Raw genomic sequence first — 20,194 nt, 5'->3', positions numbered from 1 at the left:
CACTCAACAGACTACAGTATAGTGTAAACATAACTTTTATATGCACTGGGAAACGGAAAAGTTCCTGTGACTTGCGTTGTCGAGATGGTCTGGAACCAAACCTGCAACATCTCTGAGGCCTGCCTGTACAACCTACATCCATGGAGCCGGGCGGTCATTATCAATGGCTGCTGACATCACGGAAGGAAACAAGCAGACGCCTATACCCACCACCACCGCTGATGAAATGCTCTACGAAACAAAACAGGCAAACTAACAAAACAACAACAGACTCTGATCAAGGCGGGAAATACAGAACAAAGGGGAACTCAGTAAAGGACACCATGTGCATGCAACCAGCAAAAATCCAGACTGGGGACACCCTCCAGGACCAGTAACCTGGGTTTTCTACAGAGAGATTACAAGGAAAAAGAGACAGGGGAGACCTCTAGATATGGAAAGACTCATCACGAGACTGAACCACCAATTACAATGTAGGGAGCTAGCCTGGGTCCAGATTCGAACAACTGTACTGTCAAGAAATTTTTAATGAGACAATCAGAAATTTGAAGTGACCAGGTGATGATATTCAGGAATTATTGTCAATTTTAAAAGATATGATAATTGGCATTGTGGTCATGTGAGAGAAAAAAAGAGGATCTTTAATATATTTACAGATGAAATGATATGTTGTCGGTCGTTAGCTTCAAATTGATCTCGGAGTGGGTGGGGGAGAGATGAAACAAGATTTATAAATGAATTGTTGAAGCTAACCTGGGGGACCAGGTCATTAGATTATTCTGTCCATTTTTATGTTCGAATTTTTCCATAAGAAAAAGTTGCAAATCAAAGCCAGGAGAAGGCACTACAGAGGGACAGGTCCCACCGGAACAACGGGCCTCATGTGCCTGGATTCTGAGCTTTGTGACGTGCAAATTGCAAAGTTTCTTTTTCCCCAGCAAAAGGAATTGTTATGCTTTCAGAAATGCCTTAAGATCATTTCCAAAGAGTTTGAATACTGTTTTAAAATATACTGGGACCTTTAATAAAATAGCATTTCACATGTGCCCTTCCCAAGCAGTTTGTCCAGTTTTGACATCTACTGCTAACAAAATGGAAAAGCTCCATTTTCTTCTGAAAATAATTTTTGGAGTTAGTTGGGGTGATCTGCAAACAATCATGCAGCATGCTTATTTAAGAGGAGAAGCCAAAGGCATTTTTGAATGAGATTTCAGAACAGTGCATTTCCTGGACCAAAACATGTGCTTCGGCCTGTGAGGGGGCCGGCACGGTCCCCGACACCTGCGCTCGCACTGTAGCCACGATGGGCCCATCGTTGGGAGCACTCCCATCTCCTGTAAGCGACCCCGCCCCCGCCCCGCTCAGAGCTGAACAGAGGCCCCCACTAGGGGTGACAACACACCCCATGGGAGGCATGGCTTCTGCACGCACCACAGGAAGGAGCACACGATAACGAAGGGTAACGGAAAACAAGCAGAAACATCGGCCCAGGCTTACTGCACCGACGGCTCGTATCCCACTCCTCTCCGGAGCACGCTCACTTTCTCACTCTGCAAAACACCTCTGGCACCAATTCTCTTCTTTTGAACTTGTTCAGCACCTCCCTGCCTGCCCCGTCCGCTGGTGATCCGTCCTTCGGCACTGACAGACGTCCCCCAACACAGCCCTTGAGTCTGTCCTCCCAGCTGCACCCGGGCCCCGGCCCTCGGCCTTCCCGTCGGCACAGTGGACCCGCATCCCTGCCCCGGCCAGCCGGCTCCTCCCCGTGTGCTCTTCTTCCTTCTCAGTCAGCCCCTTTCCTCCATCCTTTCCCCCTTTCTCTACTGTATAATCTACACTGAAAATAAAATTTAAAAAAAGATGAGAACCCCTCTGGAGGCTCCGCCACCCTGGAATCCTCACCTCCCTCCTCTGCTCCCTGAGGGTGCCGAGTCCACCACCCTCAGGACTTTTAAACTTTCTGCTCCTTCTATCTGGGAAGCTCCTCCCCTTGACCCCTGGGTCTCAGATGTCACCCCCCAGAGAAATGCTTCGTTGCAGGCTCTGTCATGTGCTGCCCAGATCCCCTTCAGGACTGGGACTGATTCTGGCTGTGGGGAGATGGCCCTCGGCTGGCAGCGCTCCTCGGAAATCGCTCTGGCTAAGACCCCGGCCCCCAGATGCTGCCCCAAATCCAGGCAGCTCCAAGGGCCGTCCCAGCCCAGAGGTCTCGGCGGGGACAGTGGAGGCTCCGGGCCAGCCTCTCCCTTCCATACGGGGCCCGGGCGGCTCTCATCAGCACCCGCACTCGCTCTCAGAGTCAGCTTCCCAGAACACCCAAACCCTGACCTCCATCCAAGAGGTCACCCGATCCCTCATCACCTCACCTTGCTACATTCCTCCATGTAGCTTCTAGCATTGATATTTGTGTTAACTTCTCATCGTCTGCTTCTTATCACTAGAACCTAAGTTCCAGCAGAGCCAGGGGCTGGTCTTGTTTATCTTTGCGTCTCCAGAGCCCACACCGGGGCCTGGCCCAGAAGACAGAGTTGTCAGAGGAACAGACGAAGTGACTCACAGCCTCTGTGCCTCTTACCCGCTTGTTTAGGATTACAGATAACGTACACACAGGGTTTACACAGCACCCTTTCTGAAGGTGTAATGATCAGATCACTATGTTCAACCTTAAGTCTTCCTTCAGAAAACAAGATGAAAACTGAAGAAAATGCAGAAAAAGGTCACTACAGGTCTAAAGGACTGCAGCCATGAACAAAAGCAAGGAGAGCTTAAAACCTGATACAGTCTGGCAAACGATGGGCCTACTGTGTGTAAACTGTCATTTACAGATAAACTAAAAACAAAAGGGGGACTGAAGGTAAGGAAGCTGAAAGGCTGTGTGGCAGGGGAATCTGCAGGCCCTGGGAGGGAGTCTCCACCCCGCCTGGGGGTCAGCACCTTCCTGTGTGGAGGGAAAAGCACCCCGCGTCACCAGAGCCTGCTGTTCAGGATCGCGGTACACTGGGCCTTACTCACAGGAGAGGTGGTTTCTGGTTTGGACACTGGTGCTTTAAAGGTAGAAGCGTTTTGGAAAACCGCTCCTTTCTTTTCTGCAGCTGCCCCCATGGACGAACATTCTAAGTAATCCGGTGGGGGGATGACGACGCTGCTTTTCTCAGATAAGTTCATCGTGCTCACGCTCCGTACTGATACCGAGCTAGCGAACAAGAACCAGAGGATACAAGTTAGATGAGACCTGGCCCCTGCACCCCAAACATCCCCAATCTCCTATGGCCAGAACTGCGGTGGATTAATCATCTAATACGGTGAGGGAGGAGGAGATTACCCCCCCAACACACACACACTGTATATGACACTGCAGTGTTTCTGCTGACTTATAAATGTACACTCAAAAGAAATCCTTTAAAAGACATGACAAAAGAAAAGGAGAGGAAAACTGGCTCAATTAGGGGCTAGCTCTTAATTCAAGGAGTTCAATAAGAAAATACAGCAAATGCCTTAAGCAAAAGCATCGAGCACTTCGGACTAAAAAGTCTCAGAATTTCAACATCCTAAAGATATTTAGGGGCTTCCCTGGTGGCGCAGTGGTTGGGAGTCCGCCTGCCGATGCGGGGGACATGGGTTCATGTCCCGGGCCGGGAAGATCCCACATGCCACAGAGCAGCTGGGCCCGTGAGCCATGGCCGCTGAGTCTGCGTGTCTGGAGCCTGTGCTCCGCAACAGGAGAGGCCACAACGGTGAGAGGCCCGTGTACCGCCAAAAAAAAAAAACAAAAACAAAAACATATATATATATATATATATATATTTAGTTTCATTCCTTGGTCACTGGCAGCTGAGCTATTCTGCAAGGGACAGAAACACACAGATGGCTCGGAGCAAGTATAATGGAAGGACTTGGGGGGGGCATCAGGTGCGGCATCCGCGGTCTGCTGGGGACAGCGGGATGGGTCAGGACGGTTGCTCTGACATGGGAAACACTGTGGCCAAGGTGGTTTGTGGTCAAGACGATGCCACGTTCAGTTTGGACATGTTTCTGAGGACCCACACCACATACAAACATTCACGTCTTGGCTGGGAGAGACCTGCCTGAGTTAGTCTAGTCTTGGGTCCACCACTTCCAGCTTCCTGAGCAAGTTATTACACCTTTCCGTGCCCCCATCTTCTCAATTTTCAAGCAGGGACCTATCTCACAAGGTTGTATGACGATTCAATGACCTGGTCAGTGTAAGGCACTTTGGACAGTTCCTAAGTGATGGTGATAATGATCATTATCTGGATGGGATACAGACGTGAGGGGGTGGTGGTGGCACAGAGGTGCTGAGTGAAGCCCGTTGATGTAATTCAAGCTTAGGGGGCAGACACGGTGGCCCAGGAAGCACCGAAAAGGAAAAAGGGACTGAGGGCAGATCCCGAGGACACCTATGTCTAAGCACAAGGCAGAGGAGAGATCTGAAAGGGTACTGAAGATGGATGGGTGGTGAGGTGGAGGGAAAATAGAGTGCAAGGTCAAGAGAACATTCCAGATAAAGTGTTCATCAGTGTTAAAGGCTGCCGAGTAAGACCAAGACAGAGCACAAGGGCCTTGGATTCAGCTGCAGTAGGAGGTGGGAAGAGTGCTTCTGAGGCTAAAGGGGGGTTCTGGGGCGCGTCTCTTTCCAGCAGATGGTCAGTGAAGCGCGTGGGCAACAGAAGTCAGGAAGGAAGCAATCACGGAGCAGCAATCCCCCGCAACCCCCCACTACTCCACACCATCTGCGGCTTCCCCGTGGGCTCTGCTACACATCCAGATTAATTCCGACACGCCTGAGAACACGAGGTCAAGGTGCGTTTTCTGCCCCTGGGCCATCTGAGCCACAGGCAGGTCCTACCTTGGTCCGGGCACGCTCACGGTCTCCTTCTCGTTTTCCTCCAGCAACTTTGTGTATGACGACGGGAACCAACCCCTCCTGCAGGTGAAGAGTGGGGAGAAAAAGACCTTGCTGGGATGCTCCCAGCAGACAAGCAAAGCATAAACACACCCAGGAACGCTCGGTCACAGCGCAGGGGCTGGAACGGCTCGGTCACGGCGCAGGGGCCGGCCGGGCCACTCTCATCGCAGTCTCTCATATACAGAATTACTCTTATTTGGATTCCCTTTTTGTCTTTGGTTTCCATATTGGTTTTACTTAATACCTGAATAATCCACACAGAAACTTGATTTAACTTACTTCCTGTAAAGCTTATGCACGTCCAGTTGAAATGATGACACTGGCATTTAAACTATTCACATGCTAAATCTTAACAAAGTATATCTTGAGAAATCTGAAGTCACGTGAAAAAAACATTTAAAACTACTTTCAGAAGTGACTCCTATTTACTTACGCATCAAATTCATCTATATACGCACACACACACAGAGAACAGTTGGGGAATGACTGGGAATAGAACAACTGCAGTTAACTGTAACTGTCACTAAACTATGAACCTAACTGTGGTGAAAATGCTAATCTGCCCACAAGGAAGACCTGCTACGAGGAGAGACAGCAGCCCTCTCGGCGTGGGACCACTGGACCCCGTGCGGAGGCCCCTCCCGAGACCTACACTTTGGTGTCCTCATGCTCTCCATACAGCCAGCCATCCTTCTCCTCGGAGATGAGCAGCGTGATGACATCTCCCTGCGCGAAGCTAAGTAAGGTCTGGTTCGTGCCGGCCGTGTGCGGAAAGATGGTTTTCACTTTCTGCTTTTTTACCCTGTTCAGTCCAGTGGCAACAGAAACCGATCGCTGTAAACTGGGGTCATCTGAAGAACCTGTCAAAAATGAACCGAGCAGTGATGGCTTTTCAAGGAAGGATGATCAGGCAAGTTCAAAGGAGCCAAGCCCAGGAAACCACCCGCCCCCATCTCTCCAGCACACTCATTCCACTGAGACACCAATCGGATTATATTTCCACACCTCCACCCATGTCTGGATGGACAGGGACAGCAAGGGACAGCAGCAGAGCCATGGCCCGAGGCCTCTCAGAGGAGGATCCCTGTGGCTAAAGGCTCTTTTCCAGACCGAGAGGATAAAGTAGTGTAGCCAAGCTTCATCTGCACTGATTCAATCAGGACGGCTCTTAAAGAGGCAAAGTTCTCCACCACCAAGTGGCCCACTGCTTTCCTCGCCGCACTCCCCCAGAACAAATCACAAGGCCTGTGCCACAAAAAAGAGAAACTGGAAATGTAGACGTTCTTGCTGCCATGGCTGCTCACCTGCGAGCGTGGCAGGGATGTAGTGAGGGTGAGTCACGTGTATTGACCCCTCCCCCTAGGTGCCCGTGGCAGAAGCAGGAACCAGATGGAACCAGATGGAACCAGATGGAACCAGATGCGGGCAGCCCGGCTCCACGGCCTAACGCTGCACTCCGTCATGTCTCAGCTCAACGCAGGCTGATATCTACCGGCACTACCCGCCGCCACCCCAAAATTGGAATGGAAAAATTTTTTTCCATATTTTTTTTCACTCAAATTTTGCTAACCCACTATTTACTATAAAATAATGCAAAATCTCTTTCTGCATCATTCTCACAAATTCTTAATAAGTACAATGTAAACTTTGCTATCTCTTCAACATGCCGCATAGTCTAATTACCTCGGCTGTATTGAATTCAATGATTTTCATTTAGCTTTTACCAATAAGAACCAAAGAATCATTTGAATGATTGGGCGGCACACAGCACTGTATATTTTAACTTTATATTATATATAACTTATAGTTCTTCAAAGGCAAATGGCTACAGAGTATCATCTTTCCAGCTGACATTCTGAAAATCCCATCTCTTCCCCAAGAGCTGCACGCGCTAGACAGCCCGTGGGCTCTCGCGAGCAACACACTGTGTGACTGCCACGACTTCACACCCAAGGGGCCCGTGAGTCCCCCCCAAAAGAGGCGGGTCTGGCGCCACGACAGTCTCGAGGTCCTGGGTGCCAAAGACTCTGTGTAGGCAGAGTGGAGCCTAACCAAAGCCACCTGAAATGCCTGCAAACAATAACTGGTCCCAGTCTACTGAAATAGAGTCAACCGGGTTAAGAAATGTAAGCAGTTAGAACCTAAGCCCCCAGAAACCATGAAGTGCTCTGTTAGAGACGATGAAAACACTGATTATAATTTAAACGAAGCTTACTGGTAAGACTGATAACCATTAATTTTGTCATGTGAACTTCTACAGTTTGTTTCATTGAAAAAAAAAGAAATTTTAGTCCAATTGCCACAAATACGTAACACAGCGTGAGGCTCTGTAAGTTATATCCCATTTCTTTTAAAATATAACACCTTTCAATAGGAATGTTCACTGTATGTAAACATCAATCTGTATATAGAATTGGCATGTGTCAAAGCAACGTGTCTTATGGTTTCAGAATAAACCTAGACCCCATCACAAGGTGTGAGTTCCTCCAAGCCAGTGTGGAGGGGGTGCTACCATACATGTGTATTTACCTCTATCTCAAGGCACACTTATCCTAAATATTTAAAAACTTTTAAAGGTACTTTAAAAGAAATCCAACTAAGTATCTTACCTGTTGAATTATTTTTTCTTTCTGAATTCTGTGCGACTGTGGCTGGGTTATTAAACATATCAATCAAAGGGCTGGTTAACGCTCTGGCTGAAGGAGCCGAGGGGATCTTTGGTGAATATTTAGAAAGGGTGTCATAATCTCGCCCAACCTGTGAAAAATTCGTTAGTAGTTTAACATTAGTGTGACACAGCAATGGCATTAGACAGATCCCCGGACTGTTTTGCATTACATGCTTTAAATTCCATTTTTCCCCCAAATTTTTTGTAGGGCAATGCCCCTTTTTGAATTATTTCAAGAACACCATGTCCTTTTTCCCATTTTTGTCTTTTTTTTTTTTAAAGCAGTTACTCCCCATTTTCCCCACCCCTTGAAAAGCACTCATCTCCTTCCTGTCTATATGGATTTTTAGGCTCCCTTTTAAGTGCTGCTTGGCTAAAGTCATCTACTTTTAAAATTATTTTTCCACAGAATTTTGAGTGCATTACTCCATTACTTTCTAACATCTTGTTTTCCAGTATCAGTGGGATTCTCTTTTCTTTGTGAGTAATCTATTTTTGCCCTCCCTGAAAGTTTTCAGAATCCTCTCTTTATCGCTAGCATTCTGCCGTCTGTTGAGGTTCTGGTCTTTTCCATTCAGCCAGGATCACCCTGCCTGCTGTGTTAAAGCCCAGGCTACCGCGGTCATCTCTGCCGGACCTCCGTTAGAGCAGGGTGGGGGTAGAAGTGGTGGGAAACAACAGTGTGTACCCACGGGCTAGCCGTGGCCTAAGAGAGGGAGAGGGTCGATGTCCGGTGTCCGCGCTGCTGGAAGGATGGAGTCGCCATTTACTGGACGGGAAAGACTGAGGAGAAGCGGGGTTAGAGTGAGAGAGCCGCAGGTATGTGGTTTTGGACACGCTGAGCGGGAAGATCCCCACTAGACATGCGGGCAGTGAGGCCCCAGGCGGCAGCTGGACGTACCTCCCACGTTTCAACCCAGCTAACATTGATAACCTCTTTGATTTTTTTTTTTTTTAAATCCTGTTTTTGCACTGTATTTTGGGAGAGTTCTTTGGCTTAATTTCCCAAGCTGATTCATTCTGCTAAGGAGCCCAGCTCTTGTTTTGGGGTGTTTTTGGAGGGGACGAGGGGGAAATGAAAAACTTTAATTTTAGAAAAATTTGGAACAGGTACAAAAGTAGAGAAAACAGCACAATAAATCTCCATGTACCCAACACCTAGCTTCGACAATTACCAATCCACGGACATTCTCGTTTCCTGTATGCCCCATCCATCTTCCTCCACAACTGGATTATTTTGAAGCGAATCTCAGACATACCATTTTAACTAGAAATAATAATCCTTTTAAATTTCCAAGACAGCTGACTCTTCTCTGTGGTTGTAATAGCCTTTCACCTCTTTTCTCCTCTGCCCTGTTGGCTCTGTTGCCCCCTTTACTCGTCATTCCAGTTTTTACTTTGGTGCGTCTTTTTATGACACTGGTTTCCCCCACCTGTTCAGTGACCGCTGGTTGTCTGTCCATCTTTGTACCCCATTCTTTTTACTGTACACGACAGTCTGTGTTTTCCCTGTGCTCCTGATCGCATGCGACGTGGGGAAGAGGCAAGACACACCCCCAGGAGTGGGCCCCACCCTTCGGTCTACACATGCTGTTTCAGTTCACAGACGAAAGCCCGGGCTGCCTGTGATTTAGCACAGGTGGGACAAGCGGAGGGACCAAGCAGCCTGGACAGTCTGAACCAGCTCCCCAGCCGACAACACTCAGGACAACCCAGCTTCTGCCCCGCTTCTTGGATCCACTGGCTCTGAACTGACGGCTCCACCCTCTGCAGGAACCTTGCCCTGCACATCTCCCCTGGGGCTGACATGTCCTTCTATTTTAATAGAAAATATTTCTATTTTCTCCACACGCTGACCTTGCCTTTCTCGCTCTGGAGACTCCTTCAGTGTTTCTGGTCCATTGACAGCACCTGCTCTTTATTTTCCCATGCGGTTATGGATCTATTAGGCAGGTTGATGGCTGGTCATTAATATCTTTGCTGTCATTTCAGAGGGCTTTATATGGACAGGGAGGGTGGACTGACACATGTGTTCAAACTACCTGCTGGATTTGAATCTCCTCACGTGTTTGTGAAAAAATAATAAAGCCCATATTCAAAGAACAGTGAACTACGATGCTTGACTTCATTACCTGGAATACTGGGGTGATTATTTTTTTCCTCAGGTGCCTTATGTAGTGATGAATGGCACCAGAGTTTTGCTAATCTGTGTTCTAAGACACTTTACGCTTCCTTCAATGGTAATAAACTTATAAAGTTGGAATCATTACAATTAAAAACAGAATCAGTAAAAAAATCTCCAAAACAAAGATTACAGTGCTAACACAGTGTGAAACATTTTCACATCTAGTTTCAAATCTGAAGGTAAGGGGATAAAAGGAAAGGCAGGCCCTAGAAGTAGTACAGGAGAACCTGTGATTTCCACTAACAAAGAAGGCCTTGGTCTGTCGTGCAAATATGGCTGAAATCTTATTTAGCAAACACACAACCAAAATCTTGAGGAGACAACCAGCTCTTACCATGCTTCTTCTCTCGATCATGGGTGAAGGCAGAGGCGTTCCAGACATTGGGGTGGAGATTGGGGTCTTAATTTCTTCGATCATATTCATGATTTTCTCTGGTACTTTGGTGGCATCACCACATGTTTCTTGCCACTTAGGCAGTTTGGAATTGATCAATTCTGCAGACTATAAATTCAAAAGAAACAAAACCAAAGAGAAACGTGTACTGTTGGAAGGACTGACACAAATTACAACTACTACTAATGTATTCCTGGCTTACCACTGGAAGTGTGGGAGCTATGAGTTCAATTCAGTGAGGAGCTTAAGCACCTATGGGGATCTGCTGTGTCTTATTTGCTGAGGATGTAGGCTCCTGTTCTAAAGGAATTTACATCTCCCTCAGGGTGAATACAGAGTTCAAGACTAATACAAGGATTGTACATGATTCAGAAGAAGTTCAAAAACTAAAAGGGAAGGCGGATCAATCCGTCTTAATCCCCATGTTTCCCCACGGTCCCAGAACTGCCAATCCCCACTGTCTTCCTCCCACAAGAAGCACCTCTGACCGAGCGACAGGACCAAGAGTGGACTCTGTTTGTGTGTGTACGTTCGTGTGCACTAAACACTTTCCTAAGTACTTCATCCTTGTTAATTCACTGCATCTGCCCCACAATCCTAAAGTAGGTACCATTCTCATCCCCATTTCACAGATGAGGAAACTGAGAACTTTGAGAGGCTAAGTAACTGGTTAACACAGCCTTCCGTGGTAGATCCAGGACCCTGAGGTTTCAACTACTGGGACCTCAGGGAAACCGGACTGGCGTGTTAGAGGAGTGAATCAGACCTGCCCTGAGAAGTTCCTCTACGGGGACAGAGGGACTAGAAGCAGAGCGCGGTGGGTCTCCAGAGTCGGGGGCAGTGTTGAGGGGAAGCCCCGCCCACAGGCCGGCTGGGGCTCTGGGGCAGGCAGACCATGGGCTTTGCAGAAAAGCTGGATTGCAGAACAGAGAGATGCAGAAGTACAGCGACGAGACCCCTTAGCCCCAGAGGCAGAGGCATCTGTCCTGGTTCCCACAGCCTGGCTCTTCCTCCAACTGGACTCCCAGACTCCCCGGAGCCTTTCCGAGAACCCCTTTTTCCAGGGCGGCAATCTAGTTGGAAAAGGGAAGCAGGGGATCTTTTTTGAAACTATTTTCATAACAACCACACTGTTTTTCATCTAGGCTCTGTGTCCATCAGAAGTGGGCTGGGGGAGTTGGTGTAAATCCTAAGCCCCGCCCCTCACACCACCCTGTCCCCTGCCTGTGACGCAGACACACCGTGGACCAACTACTAAGCCTGCTTCATCCAGGACTGGGATCAGGGAAGGCACAAAAACGGTTTCAGAGACTTGAAGAGACTTCTGCTAGGGAAAGGAGGAGATCTGGCTTGCGTCACACTAAAAAACGTAATAGAGACTCAAGGTTAAGTGTAAGAAAGACTGTCAACAACTAGAGCTCTCTGGAAATAGGCCATGTTGCCTCACGACACAGCAAGGACCCCATTGCTGGGGGGTGGTGTCACCACAGAGAGCTTCAAGGTTGCTTCTGTGCCCCTCCGGCCCACGACCCTGCCCCAATAGGACAGTGTCACCATGGAAACATTAGTACGTATGCACTGGTGACAAAAGCGATCATCTAATGCAGCATATTTTTCTTTCCTGTAACAACCTGAGACCTTAGGTATTTAGATTTGGTAGCTGAATATTCCTTAAAGTTGCAAAAACTTTATGGAATATGTAACCTGTGATATATGCATACATACAAGTCCAAGTTTTCTTTCCCCCTGAAAAGAGGAAGTTGCACTATATTCAAGCTCTTACAAAGCTTCTCATATCACGGAGTGCTCTCTAAATTACTTTATTATGAATAACAATGAATATTTGACTTCAGTCAATGCTAGTTCTGGATGCTTACATAAGCCCAATAGAATTCATAATTTAAAAAACAAAAAAAGAGAGGAAAGGAAATTTAACACACGGTTTGTAATGATTCCTGGAAATATAACCTCACAACTGCATGCGATGAGGGAGAGGGATAAATCCAGTCACGCAGCTGATGCGACCTTGAACAGACACACAACCTGAGGAGGAGTGAAAAAGGGAGCCCCGACCAGCTGTCCTGAGGCTGTGAATGGGGTCTGTGGCCTGGGATAGAATTTCTAGCAACACCATCTACATGGACCTCCAAGGTGAGCATCTCACGCCACCCAGGTGGGCTGGACCTGGGGCCTGCTGGGACTCACCCCGTGGTTCTGGGGAAGACACTAATGTTGAAGATGCATCAGAAAGAGTCTGAGAAAAGCTGACTCATGGGTGAGAGAAGGAAAAAAGTGCCATTTCTCAGTTATTCAATAAGTATGAATGTGTTACTAAATTAAACATTATAAACAAGCATTTGACCATTTCATCTACATTTCTAAAAGTTTACACATTCAAGTTGGTCAAAAATTATTTCCTTGGGGAACTTCCCTGGTGGTCCAGTGATTAGGAATCCACCTTCCAATGCAGGGGACGTGGGTTCAATCTCTGGTCAGGGAACTAAAATCCCACATACCATGGGACAACTAAACCCACGCGTTCTAGAGCCCGCGCACTGCGATGAAAGATCCCGCATGCCACAGCTAAGATATCCCGTGTGCCGCAACTAAGACTCAATGCAGCCAGATAAATAAATAAATAACTATTATAAAAAATCTATTTCCTTGTAATCTTCTCCCTGGCAAAATAAGCCTTTCGCTTTATATTTGGGCACTTATGGAAGGTGAAGCATTTCAAGGGCATTTAAATATGAATAAAATTAGTCCTCACAACGCAATTTGCCACCACACCCACCTGTAAGTGATACTGATGAATGTGATTTGCGAAGCTGCAGTGTTTGTCAACTAGGAAGCAGAAGCGCCTTTTCTCTTCAAGTAGAGCTTCTTTGCAACCATCTGCAATAAATTTCTGGATTTCATTCTGGCGAGAAGTGATGGTTTCTACATACTAGGAAAATAAATAGTAATTATACAAGTATGACATGAGGAATCAAATAGCTGCACAGCCTGACACTTATCTTCTCCCATCTTTATGCTTGGTTTATTTTGATAATGGAGTAAGTGCTAAATGCAGATAAACATTAGACAAAACGACGTACTTGTAACCTGATCTGAGCAGATGGCAAATTCTCATTAAGATCCCTGACTCATGCTTGGAGAGAAGTTGCCAAAGGCTTTACATTCCACTGGGTAATTTGCACAAAATATTACTCTGTAATCCAGGGATATGATTATGTTTTACTGGAAAATCGTGGGACCAAAAAGTTCAGAACCAGAAAGTTCAAGTTCAAATCCCAGTTCCAAGTGCCAACCATGTGACTTAACCTAACCCTCACTTTCCCCATCTGTAAAATGGAGATAGTAATGCTTATACTGGGGAGTCCCTGACCCTCCCTGAGTTGGGAGAAAATGCCAATGCTCTTGACTAATTATTAACTTAACTCCGGGCAACTCTGCGGCCTTCAGCTCCTACCAAGTCGAAATGCTTATTTTTAACTTTCAACAGCAGAACAGTGACGGATGAAGTATAGACTGACTGAGGTGAGCACGCTTCCCCGTTAACTGTACAAATCATCAACCCCAAAATAAAGTAAAATAGTGCTGAAAAGTTCACCTCCATCTCCTTGTGTTCATATTTCAGTGCATTTCGTCCTCCTTGACTTTTCCTTCTGATCTTCTTCAATTCAGCTTGAGATTTCTCCAAAGAATCTAATTTATTCCTGTGTTCTGCTTGGTATCTTTTGAGAGTCGCCTGTAAGTTAAACGTTGCACTTATTTTTACTGCAGCACCAGGCAGTGTCAGGCGGTTACTCTTGCTGCGTTTCCACTGGGCGTGGTGGCAAAAGGCCCACGCTTCGCGCTGCCCTGCCTGGCTGCAGGTATCCCCACTTCACACCACCCCACTCCGCTCCTTCGACTTCAATGTCCTGTCCTAACGTTCCCCGTTTATATGATGAGCCCCTGACCAGAAGGGCAGCTTCTCGGAGGAAAACAATGTCGTTTCTTTCTTTTATTCCTTTTTTCTCCAAGGTCTTTGGACACTGGGTGGCCTGTAAGTGCTTTGGTGAATAAATGAACAATATCAACTCACACACTCCTGACTGTTTTATGACTTAACGATTTCAAGAAACAGAATGAACAAGAGCCATCACTTCCGGTGATTCTGAGGGCTGTGAAACAGAGTGTTCTGGAGCCTCACAGACCTGGGTTAGAATTCTGGCTTCATCCCTCATTTCCTGTGTGATCTCAGCAATTACTTAATTTTTCTGAAACCCCTGCTTACCCTCTAATCTGTACAGTGGGGATATAGTAAGAGTACCTATGTTACAGAGTTTCTGTGGGGATAAAAATCAGACAATGCACGTAAAGGGCTTGGTATTACATCCTCCGGGCCACAGAGCACGTGCACGCAGGGCAGCAGGACGACTTCAGGGTGACCCCCACCGCTTACTGCCATGCGGGGCTTGTGAAGAAGGGGAGCTTCGGGCGGCCAAGGAAGCAGCTACTGTGCAGCAGAAAGGCGAGGCGGAAGGAGCAAACTGCTGGAATCGACACTGCCGTAGGGCAACAGGGGAGAGACACCACGATGGGACCGGGGCCCCAGGGAGCTCCAGACGGCGTCCTGCCACACGGCTCACGTCCACAAGTGTCGGTTTGTGAAAGCAACAGCTGCACTAATGCAGATGCAGGTGTCATCCACATATGCATGTTCCTTGAAAACAATGTTTTCCAGAAGTGTATGATTCCCTGCAGGATTTCCTGCTATGCTTTTTAGTAAAGATCCCAAGTGTTAACACTTGGCCCACTCAGCCCAAAGGGACCTTGTCGGTGTTATGCGGCTGTGTACACACTCGACAGCCAGCTCCATCATACCTGCTGCTGCCGAGTCAGCAGTGGGGGAAGTTGTCCTCGAGCTCAGCCATCAGGCAAGTGCAGCCTTCGCGAGAGCTGGGCCCCCGGCCCCGGGCCACCTCCACCTACGGGAGGTGGAGCAGAACTAGGTACTCACGTTCATATATTTTACATCAAGCTCTGTCTTCTTCTCCAGCTCATGGATAATCTCCTTATGGAATTTTCTGAACTGTTAACACAAGGAAATGAAAAATTCAGACCAGGTTTGAGACTTGAAGTGAAATAAAATTTAAAAATAAGTATATTTGGTAAATATAAAAACAGTTCACATACATTTTCATCAAGCCTCTCGTTGAGTTTCTTGTGGATACTCGAAATCTCTATGAGAACGTGGCCTGTGGACAAAACCAGGTACGTAAGGGCAAAAAGCCACTGCGTGGTTTTTGTAAAGATATGAAGGGAAGTAAAGTGGTGGATGAAGCCCAGTCCCTGGCTGCTCCCAGAGCAGGTGCGCACCAGCCCCGTGGCACTGGGAACACCGGCTGCGTCCTGACAGCGGGGGTGGGTCAGATGGACACAGCTGACAGCAAACTTACTCCACAACATCGTTCATCAAAAGCTCGCCAACTTTGTCTTTAAACTCACGTTGTTCTCTGGCCATTTACTCATTCCCTAAGCTGAATCCTATTTATCTGGTTTAATTGTTAAACTCTCTTACAAGAGATTATTTTGGTCATTATAGTACTAACTATAGGAACAAATGACTTATTTTCATCTAATCCTGGGTAATCTGATTATCTGTCAGGCATAAAAGACAGAGGTTATTTTCTCTTCCTCACATTAGTTCTCGTATCATTCTGGAAAATCTCAACACCACGGGAAACTGCAGCAGGGACAGTGTTCTGCCTCGCGTCTCCTGGGGCTACACCGTTCTCTGAAATGACTGCACAGAAGAGAATGTTCTGGGACAAAGGAGTGTTGCTCCAAAAAAGCAGCGAGATGACCACTTGATTTGCAAAGCACATGTCCTGCGGCTCGCGTCAGGGCGCTGCCTCCCGCTTCTAAAGGTGAACAAGAGCCCCCCGCCAACTTCTCTACAGGAACCAAATGGGTCTGATACCCAAAAACTGGGAGCGAAAGAGTTATTTGGAACCACCACCAAATCATCCCAAACCACAAAACATGCCGAGCGGACCATCCTACGGTTCGGTGGGCAGATAAAAAGGAGTTCTTTGGGCAAACTGAAAGGCTGTGGATGAGGGAGAATGAAAAGGACGAATATGGTAGACACGGGGGAAGAGGAAAAGATTACTGATTAGACTCTGGCTTCAGCGAGCACCTCTATGCAAATGACTTTAGTAGGCCCAGTTCTGGAAACACCTGAAGACATCTGACTCTAAGGGGGCAGCCCAGGCTCTCCCCCATCTTCTAACTCAGAAATTCTGCCCGTCCTGAACATGTCCACCTGGATGTCCCACTAGTCGCCCCGTATTCAGCAGGCCTACGAGTGAATCCCACCCCACCCTCATTGTCTCTAATACCAGCTCTTGGCTGCCAGCCAGCCAGTCATGAGGGGTCGACACCCCGCCTACGCCCAATGACAGACTCATTCCCTCGTGCCATCACTTGGGCACCTCCGGCATGGAACCATGCCTCTTACTCATCCTGCTTCCTTGGGCAACAAATGTGCCAGCCCTCCCCTACCCAGGAGAGAAGGCACGTGGGGATGACGTGAAGTCAATGTTCACTCGATGACCTGTTCTAGGAGAGGTGGGCAGGGGTCTCCCCAGGCCCTCTGCCCCACATGTTTACACCTGCCAGTTGGACCTCTTAGGAGGCGCCCTCCTCCTTCAAGCTCTTATTTCTCATGACTCCCAGCTTGTTCTCTTCTGGATCTCCTCCCTCACAGGTGCCAGGGATCTTTCCAAATCTACATGTAAAATGTCACTCCCTCCCATGGGGTCCCAGATAAAACAACTCCTCGGCCTGAAGCCCACCATGAGCAGTGTTGCTTAAAATAACCATCGTGGGTGGTGGGGACAGAGAATCTCCTGGAAGGATATAACCATGTTAATAGGTTATAGGTACATGTAAGTCCCTAAGCACCATGTGATTCTAGGAACATCTGCTGGATAAGCATGAGAGCGAGGGCAGACACGTCCCCAGCACTGATGGTCCACGTGCCAGGGTATCAAGGTACCCACTCTACACCCTCAGTGACACTGACTCCATTTATCCCATAATTCAGTTCTCCTAAAGCTCAACATGAAACAAACCAGAGTTCTTCACAAAGGAAGCCTTTATATGACCAAGAATATAATTACATTAATATATCATTTCATATATTGAAATAATCTGAGTTACCTTCACATCTATTTTAAACCCATAACTCTGAGTTGGAGATGAAAAATAAACAACAACAACAAAAACCACTTCAATTAATTGAAAATCAAGCACTCTATCCTGGGCAAATCAGATCTACTTAAAAAAGAAAAAGGTCTAAAAATAATTTTGCTTAAATCATTCAGAGTGATTCAGGCTAGTAGCAAAGTGTTCACATTTTTTTTTTCATGTTGTCATGAACTTAATTTTTACAACCTTATATAACATGGACCTCTGAGAAGCGTGTCAAAAGTATGTGCTTGTGCAGTGCCCTCGGGAACGCCAGCGCTGCTAAAGCCGGCGCTCTGGCCTGAGGGCCCCGGCCACCCGAGCCCCCTCCTCACTCTCCCCCTCCCGTCCACAGTCTCTCCCCGCCCCGCAGGCGCCCAGTGAAAAGGCCCAGTGAAACAGCCCATTCACTCTGCGGGCAGAGACGGAACACCTGACCTTCCCCCCTGTTATTCCTGTCCCTCACAGTTCGTGGAATTTAAATGCCAACCTCATAGCAGCAGCCACTGAGTCCTCAGTCATAGAAAGGATTAAAAAACATCTTTACTGTGATTTTGCAAGCTGCCAAAAGAGTATCTTGAAACAGAAAATGAAAACAGCCTTTATGTTCAATCTACAGAAGTTTATTCTTAACATAGCAAGTGTTACTTTATGTCTGAAATGTGGTATCGCACGTTTTACTCTTAGCCCTGTAACCTACTTTTTCATAAATTACATTTGGGAAGAAAAAAAATTTTTGAAACGAGAGGGTGCAGTCGAGAAAGCACGGCCCAGATTCTAATGGAGCAGAACTAAGTAAACGTCTAAACAGGAATCAGAGTGTTGATCCCAGAAATTACAGCACTGTATGTACTGGATCAACCATTTCCTTTTTTCCCTTTTAGGTCCCGAGTCAATATTTTGGGAAGAAACTCATAGTAAGTACAGTAATGTAATTCGGTCTGAATAAATTATATTCTTAAATAACAATATTAAGGGAATTTAAAAATATACAAATTTTTCAAAATCATGAACTTGATACAACTAAAAGTCAATGTCTACCATCAATTTTTCTCTAAAATTCATACAAATAATAGCTCCTCATGGTATCACTCTAATTTTAGGAACTATGAACAAATATGTCCAACATTTTGGACAATACTGTATGAAGATACACATTTAGCCAATAGGCAGTATGGACTTTAAAAGTTAAACAAAAATTAAAAAATATTACTAGTATGAACACAAAGAAAGTTTTCATCTGAAATATAGGTTAGTCATTGGACTATTAATATATTTTCAACTAGATAATTCTTCATCAATTCACAGTATAAATTTAGAGGAACCAGATGGACACTACTAACAGACGTGAGTAGCACAGAACGTGTAGGCATAAATATTCTTTTTCATTTATATTTGATTGTGGATAATCAGAACATTTATTATTTCCAGATAGCACACAGCAGTGACAGGCGCACACTACTTCCTCCGTGTGACTTTGAGTGGAACCAGACAATAAAACGACAAGATGGAAGCCAACCCACTACTGGCCTAAAGTTACACTGTATGGATGAAAGGAAAACTGATAGAAAAAAATGTCACTGGAAAAAGGATATACTTTTTCTGAGAGTTTTTCAAATACCCAGTGTGATGCAGAGAAAATATAATGAAAGTAAAAGCAAATTACACATAGATGGGATACGTTAAAAAACACAAGTATGTACTCAGGGTCACCAACACTGTTAGCAGAGTCGGAGTAGTACCCACCAACATGTGACCCAGCTTGGAAGGCTTTGCCGGCATCTAAGAATAGCTCCCAATGGCTGTTCCCAAGTCCCTGGATGCAGGTGGAGGTGCTCTTCTCTCATCAGTATTGAAATTGTGCAAATAAACAATGTGCACATAGGCACAATGCCAAGTCAGTGATAGGGTGAGCATTTCATCCAACGTTCCTCCAAAGTCTAGCTTTTGACTTACCCAATCATAGTTCTACAGTTCTAATTAACACCTTGCATGGAGACTATAATTATTCTACCATTGATCATGATTTATCCCATCTGATGAAAACAAGTGAGACTAACTGAAGTTATACAACAGAATTATATAGTGTTCCAAAGTTCTTTCATTGTCAGAAATGAAAGTAAAGTGCCAAGTAACAACTGACTTTGATAAGAAAAGATGCATGGTGAAATCTCCAGGGTAGCCACTAAAAGAATAAAGTTCATATAACTATCAAGCTAACAGAGAGGAGAAAAAATAGTCAAAAAGAGGACTAGAGAAGAAATTAACATAGGACAGAGAGTAGAAAGCAAAAGTAATTACACTGGAGGTAAATGGAGTATATAGTTTAATTAAAAGACAAAGATTGTTAGGATTAAAAAAACAACACCCGGGGCTTCCCTGGTGGCCCAGTGGTTTAGAGTCCACCTGCCGATGCAGGGGACACGGGTTCGTGCCCCAGTCCGGGAAGATCCCACATGCCGTGGAGCGGCTGGGCCTGTGAGCCATGGCCGCTGAGCCTGCGCGTCTGGAGCCTGTGCTCCGCAACAGGCGAGGCCACGACAGTGCGAGGCCCGCGTACCGCAAAAAAAAAAAAAAACCAACACCCCACTATATTCTGCTTACAAGAAACACACTTAAATACAGAAAGGTTGAGAGTAAAAGGATGGAATCAGATACATGGCAAACACTAACCGAAAGAAAGCTGATGCCGGTACATTAAGACCAAACAAAGAAGACAAAATAGTCAAAGAAGGCAAGAAGCATTATTAGAGATAAAGCAGTCATTTCATAATGGCA

The 20,194-nt window shown here is 46.4% G+C and overlaps 1 protein-coding gene across 5 annotated transcripts in view; it reads right to left on the bottom strand.

Annotated features, from left to right (window-relative positions):
* Positions 1 to 20,194, bottom strand: part of BAIAP2L1 (BAR/IMD domain containing adaptor protein 2 like 1) — a 161,970-nt gene that overhangs the window by 14,144 nt on the left and 127,632 nt on the right. For 3 of the 5 annotated variants that reach the window (XM_049699274.1, XM_033426610.2, XM_033426611.2), the window contains exons 4-12: positions 15,359 to 15,420; positions 15,183 to 15,254; positions 13,788 to 13,925; positions 12,969 to 13,121; positions 10,115 to 10,282; positions 7,537 to 7,684; positions 5,580 to 5,787; positions 4,868 to 4,945; positions 3,013 to 3,193 (exon numbers count right to left, since the gene is read on the bottom strand). In XM_049699274.1, coding sequence (XP_049555231.1) covers positions 3,013 to 3,193; positions 4,868 to 4,945; positions 5,580 to 5,787; positions 7,537 to 7,684; positions 10,115 to 10,282; positions 12,969 to 13,121; positions 13,788 to 13,925; positions 15,183 to 15,254; positions 15,359 to 15,420 — 1,208 coding nt within the window. The remainder of the gene's footprint in view (positions 1 to 3,012; positions 3,194 to 4,867; positions 4,946 to 5,579; positions 5,788 to 7,536; positions 7,685 to 10,114; positions 10,283 to 12,968; positions 13,122 to 13,787; positions 13,926 to 15,182; positions 15,255 to 15,358; positions 15,421 to 20,194) is intronic. The other 2 variants (XM_033426615.2, XM_033426616.2) reach the window with 1 other exon arrangement.

This window comes from Orcinus orca, chromosome 16 (genome assembly GCF_937001465.1).
Source record: "Orcinus orca chromosome 16, mOrcOrc1.1, whole genome shotgun sequence".
NCBI classification, from domain to species: Eukaryota; Metazoa; Chordata; class Mammalia; order Artiodactyla; family Delphinidae; genus Orcinus; species Orcinus orca.
This window is presented reverse-complemented; position numbering and strand designations above follow the sequence as displayed.